At 33.0% G+C, this 12,609-nt stretch overlaps 2 protein-coding genes across 2 annotated transcripts; both read left to right on the forward strand.

Moving 5' to 3' along the window:
• Window positions 1-497: 497 nt before the first annotated feature.
• Window positions 498-4,142, forward strand: LOC141673732 (uncharacterized). The gene is made up of 4 exons (XM_074480475.1): window positions 498-3,049; window positions 3,141-3,228; window positions 3,348-3,507; window positions 3,595-4,142. The coding sequence occupies exons 1-4, from the start codon at window positions 498-500 to the stop codon at window positions 4,140-4,142; spliced, it is 3,348 nt and encodes a 1,115-aa protein (XP_074336576.1).
• A 346-nt stretch (window positions 4,143-4,488) lies between these two features.
• LOC141673733 (uncharacterized) lies at window positions 4,489-9,121 on the forward strand. The gene is made up of 7 exons (XM_074480476.1): window positions 4,489-4,605; window positions 5,082-5,482; window positions 5,725-5,851; window positions 5,949-6,272; window positions 6,437-6,529; window positions 6,836-7,333; window positions 8,712-9,121. The coding sequence occupies exons 1-7, from the start codon at window positions 4,579-4,581 to the stop codon at window positions 8,808-8,810; spliced, it is 1,569 nt and encodes a 522-aa protein (XP_074336577.1). The 5' UTR covers window positions 4,489-4,578; the 3' UTR covers window positions 8,811-9,121.
• The last annotated feature ends 3,488 nt before the right edge of the window (window positions 9,122-12,609 follow it).

The following is a 12,609-nucleotide window of genomic DNA, read 5'->3' on the forward strand; positions in this document are numbered from 1 at the left end:
TATTTATAATTATGACAGCCCTCGGTCAAATTTACCCGTTTTAGATCTGATACCTTCTGCTTCTTTTCTAAACTTTCCTTTCTTTACTAAACTTTCTCCTCTCATTTTGCCTTCTTCTTCCACCATAACTCCACCCTTTGTACACCATAACTCCACCCTTTGTCCTCATTTTTCATGAGATCTAATTAATCATCAAGTAAGTTTCATTCCTTAACTTTTGCATTTAATTAATTTTACTTTCTTAACATAGTATGGAGCTATTATTTGGTTGTACACATGTGTATGTATTTTTGGGGATTCCTAATTTGTTGATGAAATTAGTGTTATTATTAGCTGTGAACCATGATTATAGTTAATTGAACTTTTATGGTGAGTATTAATATAAATTATAATGGTAGCCAATTTATCGATTTGTTTAATATAAATTGATTATTTATGATCTATTTATATTTATGTTAATTTGCATTTAACTCACATCACGTATGTATAATTTGTAGATGACATCTGATCGTAGTTGGGTTGGTCATAATCGGTACAACGATTTGAAGTATTTAACAGAAGAGTACAAAAATGGTGTGGATGATTTTATTAAATTTGCATGTGATCATCTTGATCCTAGAGATGGAGGGCTAATAAGATGTCCATGTAACGATTGTGTAAATAAGTACTTCAAGGATCCTAGTGCGGTGAAAGTTGATTTATACCTTAATGGTATTATGGAATGGTATACTAGATGGGATTTGCATGGGGAAAGGGATATGCCTCGAGGTGATACCAATACAAGTTCTCATAATATTCATTATAATGATGAGGATATGTATGATGCTCGTGATATGCTAAGAGATTTTGCAGATGCAAATCGACATTTTGAGAATTTTGTGGAAGAACCAAATACAAAAGCAAAAGAATTTTACGAGATGGTGGAGAATGCTTCTGAGCCAATATATCCAAACAATCCGAATTTCACAACATTGTCATTTGTTAACAAGCTACTTCATTGGAAACACAAGCATAATTGTACTAATAGTGGCTTTGATGAGTTGATTCACCTTATTGGATCGGTATTGCCCGTTGATCATAAATTGCCTCGGAACTACTATGACGTGCGAAAGATGATAAGAGGATTGCATATGGAATATGAAAAAATTGATGCTTGCGAGAATGATTGCATGTTGTTTTACAAAGAAAATAGAAACAAGACACATTGTGATATATGCACTACAAGTCGATACAAGGAGCAAAAGGATCCAAAGAAAAATAAAATCCCACGAAAGATCTTGCGATACTTTCCTCTTACCCAAAGGTTGCAGCGTTTATTCATGAATAAGAAGACTGCAGAAGATATGAGGTGGCACCACAATAGGGTCAAAGTTGATGGTCAATTATGTCATCCGGCGGATGGAGATGAGTGGAAACAATTTGATCGTAGATTTCCAAACTTTTCAAAAGAGATTCGGAATGTCAGACTTGGCCTCTCTAGTGATGGATTTGACCCTTTCCGTGATTCACACGCTAGGGAATATACTGTTTGGCCTGTGGTTGTAGTAGTTTACAACCTTCCTCCATCTATGTGCACGAAAGCTCCCTACATGTTTATGCCTCTTCTGATTCCTGGGCCGAATGATCCAACAAAAGATCTTCATGTTTACCTCCGACCATTGATTGATGAATTGAAAATATTATGGCGCACCGGAGCAGAAACTTATGATAGGTTTTCTTGTACAAATTTTATGATGAAGGCGGCATTAATGTGGACAATCAGTGACTTTCCTGCACTTGGAATGCTTAGTGGGTGGTCCACAAAGGGGAAGTTGGCATGTCATATTTGTATGGGACAAGTAAAAGCCAATCAACTAAAGCATGGTGGTAAGCCTAGTTTTTATGGAACTGCTCGATATTTCTTAGAACCGGATGACCCGTTGAGAAGGTTTACAAAGTTTGGAAGAACTGAAGCACATTCAGTTACATATCGTTATCCAGGATCACTAGTAAGGAGTCTTTGTGAGGATACGCAGTTTCCTCCTTCAGGAAAGACATCTTGGAGAAAACCGAGGGACTATGGTATGACACATAATTGGACTCACTTTTCTCCATTTTTTGAGCTTCCATATTGGGAGACACTCACTCTTCGTCACAACATTGATGTCATGCATACCGAAAAAAATGTTTTTGAGAACATATTTTTTACAATGATTGGTGACACTAAGAAAACGAAAGACAATAGAAAAGCAAGAGAAGATTGTAAAGAACTAGGTGTGCATCGTGAATTGTGGATTCAAGATGATGGTACAATGCCAAATGCCCCATATGTGCTTTCCAGGGATCAACTTCTTAAGTTGTTTAGATGGATTTACACACTTCAGCTTCCTGATGGGTACGCCTCTAATATATCCAGGTGTGTTAATTTTGAAACAAAATCTATTCACGGAATGAAGTCGCATGATTGTCATATTTTTATGCAAAAATTGTTGCCTATGATTTGTCGTGACTTACTACCTAGGCATGTAGCGGATGTTCTTATTGAGTTATCTAACTTCTTCCAAGATTTATGTTCTTCAACTCTAAAGTACGGTGATTTGGAAAAAATGGAGAAGGACATAGCGAGAATCATGTCAAAACTTGATGTCATGTACACTCCAAGTTTTTTTGATCCGATGGAGCATTTGCCACTATATTTGGCTACAGAGTGTAAATTGGGTGGCCCGTGTAATTTTCGATGGATGTATTTTGTTGAAAGATATTTGCACATTTTGAAGTTGAAAGTTAGAAACAAAGCTCGAGTCGAGGGTTCAATAGCCGAACGATATATTGAGGAGGAGGGTGTACACTTTTGCTCATTATACTTTGATTCTAAAATTGCAACCATGCATAATCGACTTCGTCGAAATGAGGCACCCCGACAATCTCATGATCCCAATTTGTTGGAAGTTTACACATATCCAACGCTACCCGGTCTACGGAATAGAGATAGAATCTTGAGTGATGATGAACATAGACTTGTAACGTACTATGTTCTTATCAACTCACCCGAGGTTGGAAAATATTTGCGGTAAGATATTTATTTTGACCATCTTTACACAATCATGATAACTTTCTTATTCAATTTACTAATCTAATTTAATGTTTAGTGGATTTCATAGGTTGGTGCAAAAACAATACCCGCACTACAATGATGCCGAAAAAGATCAATTTCAAAAAGATAATTTTTTGGATTGGTTCGAAAGAAGGGTAAATTTTAAATATATAAATGTGTGTATATTTTTATGTGTGCAAATATATATATATATACATATACACACAAGTTTATTCATGTACTTGTGTAATTTTTGTTATGTACAATATTTTAGGTACAAGATGATGGAGAGCTCAAGGACAAATTTATAGATTTAATAAGAGGTCCTATTTATAAAGTTGAATCTTATAAAACATGCAAGTGCAATGGTTATAAATTTGCTTGTGCAAATTCTAATGAGCTCACATCATCAAATTCCGGTGTAGTTGTAATTGGTGAGAAATTTTATATAATCATAAAATTTAGGTTGAATTTGGTCTTCATTATGTATAAATCCAATTTTGACACATTTTAAATTGTAGGGACTTCTTACAAAGAAAGTCATGGAAATAATTACGGGAGACTACAAGAAGTTCTAAAGCTTCGATATCGCAATGGGCATGAAATTGTCGTCTTCAAATGTCATTGGTTTGATCATACAAGACATGTCAAAATTGATAGAAATCGGATGATAACCGTAGATGTTAAATCGAAGCTAAATGCCGAAGATGTGTTTGTGTTGGCTAGCCAAGCTCATCAAGTATATTATGCCCCAAATATTGCAAATCCAAAGTCATCATGGTATACTATCCTAACAACAAAGAGCCGGCAAGTCGATGAAAGCGTGACATCTAGAGAAGAAAATATATTCAATGATGATGCTTTTCAAAATGAAGAATCAAATGCTTCATCTTCACATGTGGAAAGAGTGGTCGTTGATGATCCGATAAATTTCTTTATTGACTTGACAATGTTTGAAAATAATCATTTCGTGGATGACTATGAAGAAGAACAAAATGCGAGAAATAAAGAAAATCAAAATGAAGACATGAACATTGATGATGGAAGTGATAACGATGATTTGACATAGTTCAATTGTTTTCTAGTTAATTTGTACCAATGCGGATATTAGTAGGACATTTTTCATGAATTTTAATACATTCCGTAAATTTGATATTTACTTATTTTAATTAAATTTACTATATTTCATGATTTTTATTCATATTTAGAACTTTGTAATGTTTAAATTGTATTATTTTGGAAACAGGAAAAATTGGGCAGTAGCTACTGGAAGTTAAACTGAAGCCTCAAATTATATGACCGGGTTCGGTCAAAATTAAATGACACGGGAAAAATTCACTCGACGCGGTCATATTAAGCCTGTATATAAATTTTTTTTATAACATTTTGTTGACTTCACCATCCATTATCTCCCTAAACAGCGCCGCACAGAAATACTAGGGTTTTATCTCTCAGACTTCAAATTCTCCAAAAACTTAGCCAACGAAGCCAAAAAGCTCATTCAAATGAAGCGAAACTTAGCAATCACGGTGGTAATGTTTTGAGAAACTATTATCCATTTAGGGTTTTGTATATTTTGGGTATTTTGGTGATTAACATTTGATTACGGTTGTCTATTCTCCTTTTTGGATAATTATTTTGTTCTATTGATGATTTAATTGTGTTTATTTGATATTTTCATCACTTTTTTGTATGTGTGGGTTTAAAGTTTGAATCTCTATTTTCCACCCTTAAATCTGTATTTTCTGTTAATGTTTGTGTTATCTTATTATGTTTGGTTATAAACAAACTAAAATTTAGTCTTTTTTATCAGCTGTTATGTATTTGTTAGGTATAATTTTCTTATTATGTTATGTTTGTGTTATCTTATTGTGATACTAAGCAGTAATCTGTCTCTTTTCTTAATTTGAGCTTAAGATTGAATTTATGTATTTGTGTCTAATTTTTTTTATCTTGACATGTTCTATAAATTAGTTTTGATATTTGTTGTTTTTTTTAATATATCCAGGTTGGTAGGTGTAGTTTTTTGTTGATTCTGTTTGTGATTCTTATGGCGTTGGGGTCTAGTAGCAGCTGGAATGGTGGTAGTAGAGGGGGAAGAGGTGGACGGGGAAGAGGTGGACGCGGAAGAGGGGGAGGTGGACAGGGAAGAGGTGGACAGGGAAGGGGTGGAAAGGGAAGGGGTACTGGTAGAGGGAATGGCAGTGGAACGGAAAATGAAGGAGATAGGGAGGAAGGTGGCGATAATGATGACAATGATGAGGAGAATGGTGATGAAGGACAGGAAAGTCGTATTGTACCGCATATAACATTCCAGAGAGCTAAACGTAGCTGCTGTGTTGGTGACTACAATAAGAGACCTGCCACAGATGCGGATAGGCAGATTGTCCATTTTATCGAAGGAAGAAAGTAATTTCTATTTCCTACTACATATTGCTTATACATATATACGGGTTTGATACAAGTGTAGTACTGTGTGTATACAATTGAATGTGCACAAACTTATACCTTTACCTGCTTGATTATTAAGATTAATCTGTTCCTTATGATGCATACTAGTGTATAAATTACATGTCTAATAGCATAAGACTATTTTATCCTAGTATGTTATATTTACTATAAAAAAATCTGACTGTAACTAATAATTGTAGTATCAAGGAGGCTAAGAAAAAAAAGACCTTGAGCTACATAATTAAAGTAAATTGGGATGAATATACACATCAATCAAAGGGAGCAGAACGTGAAGCCTTCTATGACCGTTGTATTAAGGAATTTAAGGTATTTTTAATTTTCATGCCTTTTATTTTTTCATATTAATTATACGCAGTTGTTTACCTTTTTAATTTTATACTTGTACGTGTATCTCGTTTGGTAGAAGTACTATGCTTATCCAGAAGGAGGTGAAGAAGAGGGGGATAGAGCGGTAAAAGAGTATTTGAAGAAAAATTGGAAGAGCCTTCCCTATCAGGAGAAGACCAGGGCAGAGCGGGATGCTAATGATGCGAGAAATGGAGGATCGACCACGGCTACTCGACGTTCTTTCAGACCACATTACTTCAGCCCACGGACTTGGGACAGCCTCAATGAGTACTGGGATTCTGACCTGTTTAAGAAGAGGTCTATCAAATCCAAGAATGCTCGAGCACAGCTGGAACATCAACATTATAGCGGGGCAATGCCTTTTGACGAGAGACGTGAGGTATACGAATTTTAGTGAGTAATAATTTTTGTCTAGTTCTTTATTTTGATTACTCAGATTCAAGTACCTTAATCTTTACGCTCATTAGACATTATAAGATGTCTAATTTATAAAATGATTTGTAAGTAAACCATTTGTAAGTAAATTGATGTTTTTAATTACAGAGGCTTGAAGAGGAAAAACAAGCACCTATTTCTGATATGGAGTTTATGGACCACGTATACCACTTTGATAATCCGGCTACTATAAAGTTGAAGGTATACATACACATAATTCAAGTAGCATTACATTTATATGATCATACATTTACATTCATTTTGGAGAATGTTTTGATATCAATAACGTCCCTGTAAAAATTAAAAGAGAATTTTGTGCAACATATCTATTCATAGGTTTATTGTTATTGTTCTGCACTCTCAAATTCAAATCGTCAAACATGATTAAAAAGTAAATGCCGTGCAGTATATATATAATTATAGTTAGTTTAAATTCTTTGTTCTTGTTACTTAACAATTTTCAGCTTGATTGTGTAAATTTGGACTTATGTCTTTTACATGTTGCAGGAAGATATGGAAAGGGTGCGGGCTTCACAATCCATACCGGAAGAGATGACTTTGGATCCACCTCCATCACCAGCTAGTTTGAAGAAGATACATCGGAAAAATGAATTGAGCCTAACAATCCTAGCGAGGCCCCCGAAAAAGGGAATATCTGTCCTTCATCCTCGACATCCGGTAGCTGAAATTATAGGAGGCTACAAGGCAGCGGAACTGACTAGCTTCCAAAGTACACAGAATTCTCGTTCCTCTTCCCAGCCAATTTCTGATGATAATCTGGATTTGATAGTCAGGGTTTCTGGTGAGATACACCTAATGGTTCATTCCCTGGAGATGACGGAGGTGCCACGTGCATTACTAAATGATCGAATGCAAAGCTTGGCCACTGCAGCATTCCCGAACCGAGATGACCCGAAGCAGCAGGAGTTATGGACTGAATATATGCGGCTTGGGACGGCCTTTGTTGTTGATGCCATGGCATTGAACAAAAAAGTCATTTTGGAGGTACCTTTCTTATCTTAGTTCATATAATTTTCTACGGCATCTTTATTTCAGTTACAGTAATACACATTACCTAAACTATAGAGATAAATTTGATTCTATAGTTATATTATATTTTCTTCAAAACTATTATTCAAAAATAAATATGGAGCCAAAAGTGCCTGTGTACTATGAACATTTTATAACAATAAAGTACATATAGTAAGGAAATTGCTTCCTTGAAAAGCAAGTGAAGTGAATCTATTCATATTTTTCTATAAATAGTCAATAAAGTTATAAAGTCAACTGTGGTTAAATTATTTGAATAAAGTTGGTAAAAAAAGAAAAAGAGACCAGAATATGCAAAACCATATAAAGGGAAGGAAATTTCCATGAATTTACAAGTGCTAGCTAGTTCCCACTTAGGTTTTATGCAAGAAGATATTATTTCTAACAAAGGGGATAGTTTGAGTTAAATTATTGAGGAAGTGAACCAAATTTTAGCTACAATATTTGGCTTCACAACAACAAGAAAATCTAAAGGTCGGTTGGAGAAAATTGACAAAAAAATAGTAGTGTATTAATTTTTTACAAGTTTAGGCAGGGGTGTTTTGAATTTCAAGTATGTTTGTAGGTGAAAAATTGTCCTAAAATAACTGTAGTCTACATAATTATTTGATTGCATTAAAGCAGGAGCTTCTTGTCAAATAGCTCAACTTGGCCTTTTCTTCAAGAGTGGTTCAGACAGTAGGGAATGACAGATGAGTTGAATGGTAACACAAACACAATGCCTATGAAATGTATAGGCAGCCATTTTTAAAAGCTTAGATTTAAACAATAATTATATGTGAAGAGATAGGGTTTTGGAAATAAGAATATGATGACATTGATTTGTGATGCCTGAAATTTCTGGTACTCGTGTACAATTATTCAGGATTATCGTTATAATTCTGGGCTGATGGAAGGGTTTCACAGTTTGGAAATTATAGCTTTTTTACCTGTGTCTCTAAACTTGTGTATGCTGGAATTTATGTGTGACACACCTGGAATGTATGTTTTATAATTGTAATGGTGCCTGAATTTGTAAGATAATAACTAACCACACCTTGTGCATGTTTTTGTTACGTGGTTTAAAAGTAATATCACTTAGTGAGTAGGAAGCATAAAAATAACAAATATAAATTTATTTGGTCCATGAACCACTACCTATAACTAAGTTTCTATTACAGACTTCTGAAAGTTATTGCAGGTGATAATATAGCGTGTGTTAATAATATTACTAAGTTTTTCTAAATCCTCAGCTGAGTAAAGACACCTTTGTTGGCAGTATACAAATTTTGTGATAATGTAAGCTAATTTCTTTTATGTTGTGTTCTTATATAATGTATACCATGTATTGCAGGGTACTAGAATTGAAAAGGCTCCTTTGTATGACAACCACTTCCAAGACAACGATGAAGATGATGAAGATCAAGATGCTGAGAATTACTCCCTCCATTAGCGTAACACTCCCAGCTCTAACTAGTACTCTAACTAGTACAAGTAGGTTGACTTTGCCGTCGAATGAACTTCAAATATCTACTAATATCATCTGTTAGATAATTATTTTGGGATATAACAACTAATTTCTCCTTGGTAGCTAACTTTTTGGGACAAAAACTTATGTGATATGTCTCCTTTTGGGTTAACTTTTTGGGATTGAACAATCAATCTCCCAGCCTAGCTTAACTTGTTGAGCTATTAGATGTCAAACATTTGACAATATATTGGCATGTATAACCTTTTGGATGTTTTAAGGAAGTTATTCGGATGGCACAATTTAAACTTATCTTTATATTGTTTGAGTTTTTGTTTATTTTTGGAGATTGTGGATGGGATATACAGGTTATGGATATACTGGTTCACAGGGCCGGTTTTTTTTTAAATAATTGTATGTTAAATCTGTCCGCTTTTCGTCACATTTAACATACCAATATCTCATACAATAATTATATCTGACTAATATTAGTCACATTTGCTCTTTAAATTTGATCAAAATCAGTCATTTTTATAAATTCGACTAACACAAACGGAGTCATATTTACAATTTTGACCAAAAAATAACCTAGTCAAATTTATAAATTTGACCGATACCCGTGGTATTTTGTGACCAGAGGCGGGAAATTTAATTTTTACGAAAATTTTGAAGTCAAAGGTCAAAATATAAAACTGACCGATTGAAGTCGATTTTAGGCGGTCAAATTTAGTGGGTCATATTTGAGCGGTCATATTTGGTCGGTCAAATTTAATTAATTTTGACCGATTTCACTAAATTTGACCAGCCTAAAAAAGACCGACACATTTCGGTCGTATTTAGCTAAATACGACCGCCAGCGGTCAAATTTGATTAAATATGACTGGAAAATTTCGGTCATATTTAGCCGTTTTTCTTGTAGTGTAGATTTACAATCCGTAAGATGTACGAGATTTTTATTAATATTTTTATATTTTTTAAAATTATAATAAATTTTATTTTGGATTATTACTTTATTAATATATTTATAAATAATAACATAAATATTTGTTGTTGGCGGTATTCGAATCTGAATCTTGAATAATGTGTAAATAATAATATAAATAGTTATTGTTGGTGGAATTCGAACTTGAGAGTTTTAGTGTTGTATAAATAATAATATAAATGTTTGCTGTTGGCGAGGTTCGAACCTGTGAGTTTGAATATTGTATATTCTTTTAGTATTTGAATCTAACGATGTTGATCACTTGATTAAAAAGATCCGATGGTCATAAATGTGGATAAACAAACCAACCAAAAAAATGCATACCATATTATACTATATTCCGGTTATTATAAGATAGTAAGTATAATATTTTCTAAATTACTGAGAAAATTTACCTCGTATTTATGTAAGTTTTATTATACAACAATGATGGCATTTTTATACATATATGTAAATTTCCGCAATTACAATAATATTCTGATAATTTTATATAAGAATTTTTGTTCTCAAAAAAATTAGGTGAGATAAAATTTCACAAACATTATTCTCTAAATATATTAACATAAATCATATTGTCACACTAGCAACTGGTTGCCTTTGAGCGCAAATCTTAATTACTTAAAAACATCGAACATCCATATTATTTTTTCTTTATAATTGAGGTGTGCGGTGCGGGAGCTGAGTTGGAGTTATCATATCTCATCCGTTAATTCATTTGTTAATTTATTTGTTTCATACAACCTGCAATGTATATGTGTATCCATCCTATACAATACTTATACTGAATGAGCACAGATATAGATAACGAAACAAGAGATTACAAATTTACGATGCTAGACGACGAAACATATGAAGTCCGAAAAACGTTGTAGGGTTGGAAATTTAAAGATGACCTACTGAGATGTTAATAAAATACAGAAAAGTTTATATCATGGGGTTGGTACGTACGTGGATAAGGAATGGAATACGTAGGAATGATGAGACGCGAGTATTCTTATCTTTCTCTCTCTATTCTATGCCTTTCTATTTATGTCATTTCCCTACGCTTTCATATTTCGTCCACAAGGTTCCATTTATGTTTCTGAAATCTTTTAAGTTAATAAATAATCTATTTTTTTTTTAAAATAAACTATTTAAGTGGATTATTCATAACCAATATTAATACTGTTCAGCAGAAAATTGAATTAAAATCGAAATCAAATCAAAATTAGAAAAAACTTACATATATAATTTAATTTAGCTGCTTACAGTACTAAGGTTATGTTAAAAGTTGCTATTTTAATTTAGCTGCTTATAAATGCCTAATCCGCCCATAACTATTACAAATTTGTAAGTGCATGTTAATTAAGAGCTTATATCTTTTATTCCACCAGTGTTCTTAATATGTTCCATCCTCTATATTAGTCAGTCATTTTGTTGATTACTGTGTATTATAAAAGATGGATTAATTGTAAATGAAAGGACATATTAGGGAAGACCGGCGGAATAGGGGTTGATCCGGACTTATATATTAATGGGTCGAGAGTATTTAAGTAATCGAAATTATTTTTTGTTGTCCACCCCATTTTGGCTCAATTCTCGCTGAAATATATACTAATAATTATCATTAGGCTGAATAAAAAAATATATTATATAATGATAAAGTGTAAAGAATATACCATGACAAAAGCGTGTATATCTTGAAACTTTTTTATGGTACGCAAAACAAAAGCAGTAATCAAATTAGAATTTCCCATTAATCAACAAAAATGGATGACATGCTGTATGTCCTATTCCTTTTAAGTATCACAGTTTTGCTTCCACTAGCGATTTGGTTTGGTAATTAGTGCGACTTGTCACTTTTTCTTTTTTATCTTTTGCTAAAAGCTGGGTGGATAATGTCGTTTAGTCAACAGATCGCAGCATTAAGATTGTTTACCATACAATTTAATTACAATTAATTATCTGCACAAAATGAAAATGTAAATGAACATACAACAAACCACGACATTCGCTGAATTAAAATTATATGTACAAAGAAACAATATCTATATGTCTTGCTAAGTAACAAATGATGGATATATATTTTTAGGGTACCCTTCCGCAACCAACCATTCCGCAATGATTCATTGCGGAAGGATTCATGGCTTCCGCAATGAATCATTACGGAAGTCTCATTGCGGAAGGATTGAAATTACCCTTTTACCCTTAATACTTCCGCAATGATTTATTGCAGAAGTCGTTAACTGATAAATACAACTAGCGACTGTTAACAATTTTCATTTGATTAAAATACTAAAAACACACACAGCCATACCGATTTCAAGGTTATTTTTAGGCGATTCATTCTTCTTTTTTCCTCGATTTTCTGAGGTTTGTTTTTCTCTCCGTATACACACACGAGATGTATGTATATATACGACTATAAACACATACACACAAAAGATTGTTCTTGATTATACACACACATGATGTACTTGATTTTTTTTTAAATTTGTTTCGAATTATATGTTGACTTGATGATTATTAGTTCGAATTTTGTGTTCTTGATTTTTTTGGTAATTTAATTCGAATTTAGGTTTATTTAACAATTAGGGTTAGAATTAATTAGGAATAAAATGCATCATGAATTTTTATTTCGAATTAAATGTTGATGTTATGCTTTTTAGTTCGAATTATATGTTGATTTGATTCTTTTTAGTTCGAATTTTATGTTCTTCATTATTTGTGGTGATTTAATTCGAATTTAGGTTGAATTTTGGATTTTATAACAATTATGGTTATGATTAATTAGGTCATTTTAATTTTTTAATTCAAATAAAC

The sequence above is a fragment of the Apium graveolens genome, chromosome 7, assembly GCF_009905375.1.
Source record: "Apium graveolens cultivar Ventura chromosome 7, ASM990537v1, whole genome shotgun sequence".
Classification (NCBI taxonomy): Eukaryota; Viridiplantae; Streptophyta; class Magnoliopsida; order Apiales; family Apiaceae; genus Apium; species Apium graveolens.

What these genes read in the sequence shown, in the direction of transcription:
- LOC141673732 (XM_074480475.1), top strand. Translation starts at nt 498, where the DNA reads ATGACATCTGATCGTAGTTGGGTTGGTCATAATCGGTACAACGATTTG. An exon ending in TGGATTGGTTCGAAAGAAGG is followed by an intron (nt 3,229 to 3,347) that starts GTAAATTTTAAA and finishes ACAATATTTTAG; the next exon opens with GTACAAGATGATGGAGAGCT. An exon ending in TTCCGGTGTAGTTGTAATTG is followed by an intron (nt 3,508 to 3,594) that starts GTGAGAAATTTT and finishes TTTAAATTGTAG; the next exon opens with GGACTTCTTACAAAGAAAGT.
- LOC141673733 (XM_074480476.1), top strand. Translation starts at nt 4,579, where the DNA reads ATGAAGCGAAACTTAGCAATCACGGTG. An exon ending in CGGCTACTATAAAGTTGAAG is followed by an intron (nt 6,530 to 6,835) that starts GTATACATACAC and finishes TACATGTTGCAG; the next exon opens with GAAGATATGGAAAGGGTGCG. An exon ending in ACAAAAAAGTCATTTTGGAG is followed by an intron (nt 7,334 to 8,711) that starts GTACCTTTCTTA and finishes CATGTATTGCAG; the next exon opens with GGTACTAGAATTGAAAAGGC.